Source organism: Myotis davidii, unplaced genomic scaffold, assembly GCF_000327345.1.
Source record: "Myotis davidii unplaced genomic scaffold, ASM32734v1 scaffold1203, whole genome shotgun sequence".
Lineage (NCBI taxonomy): Eukaryota > Metazoa > Chordata > Mammalia > Chiroptera > Vespertilionidae > Myotis > Myotis davidii.
This window is the reverse complement of record NW_006294353.1, coordinates 329,146-330,994: the sequence shown is the minus strand read 5'-3', so window position 1 is coordinate 330,994 and position 1,849 is coordinate 329,146. Positions and strand designations below refer to the sequence as shown.

The window sequence follows — 1,849 nt, the reverse complement described above, 5'->3', positions numbered from 1 at the left end:
TGGTGGATCAGAGGCCGATCCCATCCTGCCTCTGCCTCCTCCACAACACAGACGCTGTCCCCGCAGTCCCCACCCTGTGTCCCCAATATCCCAGATGCTATTCCCACGGCCCCCAGGATGGCCCCGCTTCCCATACCTTCCCGATATCCCAGATGCTCACCCCACGGCCTCCCCAGGATGACCCCATCTCTCCCCTGCTTCCCTGATAGCAAAGATGCTGTGCCCCCTCTAACATCCCCCCCGGACGACCCCACCCGCCCGCTTCCTGATATCATGGGTGCTGCCCCCCAACAGAGGGCTGTGGGGGGCTCAATACCTCAGCGCAGGTGCCCATGTAGTTGTAGATGCTGAGCGGGATCTTGACCTGCTCCCCGCGGACCACCTGGGGGGGCAGCGTGAAGTCCACAAAGAAGGGCTTGAAGGTCTTCAGCAAGGAGGGCGTGGCGATGCCCAGGCCCCACGCCGAGGACAGACCCACAGCCTCGCCCACCCAGCTGGTGATGGAGTCGGGGACCTGCACACGGAACGTCTCCTCGCCAGACGGGTCGCTGCGGAAAGACGGACAACCTGTGGGCCCTTCTCCGGGGCCAGGCTGCAGCGGCGAGGTGGGGACAGATGACGCGAGCCACACGGCCCAAGCCCAGAGAGGTACCCCCTGCAGCTGGGGGGAATCACTTAAGACACCATGAGCGTGTGACAGCAGAGGGCCGCCCTCTGCCCCGACTCGCTGTGATCAGAAATGTGAATGGCTCTGAGGACAAAAGCCCATAGGGACACAGGCCCCCAAAATACGGGTTCAGAGGCACAAACTTTAGCAGTGCATGCTCCGCCCAGTTTAGGGGAGAAGAGGGGACCAGTCACTTAGGGCATGCTGTGAGTCCCAGAAAGGTGTGTCCACGTCCTGACCCCTGGTTCCTGTGGATGTGGCCTTATTCAGAAACAGGTCTTTGCAGCTGTTGACATGAGGTCACGCTGGGGTAAGTGGTCCCTAACGCAATAGCAGGCGTCCTTATAAGAAGGAAAGGCCATGGGGAGACAAGGCAGACACGGGCAGAGGACCATGGGGAGACAGAAGCAGACACTGGGGTGATGTGGCTGCGAGCCAAGGACACCTAGAGCCCCCAGAAGCTGGAAGAGACAGTGAACATCCTCCCCCAGAACCTCCGGAGGGAGCTCAGCCCTGCCGAAGCCTTGCTCTCCGACTTCTGGCCTCCAGACCATGAAAGAATAAATTTCTATCGTTTTAAGTCTCCCAGCTTGTGATCATGTGTTACCGCAGACCCAGGAAACTGATACAGTAACCCCCACAAAAAGAAAGAAAGAAAGAACATAAAAAGCTTTAACAATTTTTAAATTGATCACATGACACAACAGTATTTGGGGCCTATGTAAAACACATAATTCAAACGAACTCCACCTGTTTCTTTTTACCCCTCTGACATGGCACTAGGAGGTTTGAAATTACATATCGGACAGCACTGCTCAAACCCGCCCCAGATCCTCCCTGCCCCCGCCAGGGGCACACTGATCGCTCTAGGATGGCTCTGGGGACAAACCCTATTGTCCCCTTTGCGGTTTCAGGATGTCCTTTGGCAATTTGCCTTGGCATTTGGTGCAAAAGAGCTCGTTGGAAAATAAAACCTTTAACCCGAGGAGAAGCCTGAGAACGGAAGCCGGAACTACACCTGGGCTGGCAGGGAGCCAGGCTGCTGCTCCTCACCTGCCCGTCCACCTCTGTCCACGTCCGGAGCCTGACCCAGCTGGGCCTCGCGGGGCAGCCAGACACCCCAGGCTGCAGCTTGCAGAGGCCACACTGCCCGCCAGGCCCCGCAGTGCCTGCGAACCTATC

The 1,849-nt window shown here is 58.1% G+C and overlaps 1 protein-coding gene across 1 annotated transcript in view; it reads right to left on the bottom strand.

Annotated features, from left to right (window-relative positions):
* CPAMD8 (C3 and PZP-like, alpha-2-macroglobulin domain containing 8) overlaps window positions 1-1,849 on the bottom strand; it is a 52,890-nt gene that overhangs the window by 17,163 nt on the left and 33,878 nt on the right. Inside the window, exons 18-19 of the mRNA XM_015567018.1 lie at window positions 1,721-1,844; window positions 317-592 (exon numbers count right to left, since the gene is read on the bottom strand). Of these exons, the coding sequence (XP_015422504.1) occupies window positions 317-592; window positions 1,721-1,844 (400 nt within the window). The remainder of the gene's footprint in view (window positions 1-316; window positions 593-1,720; window positions 1,845-1,849) is intronic.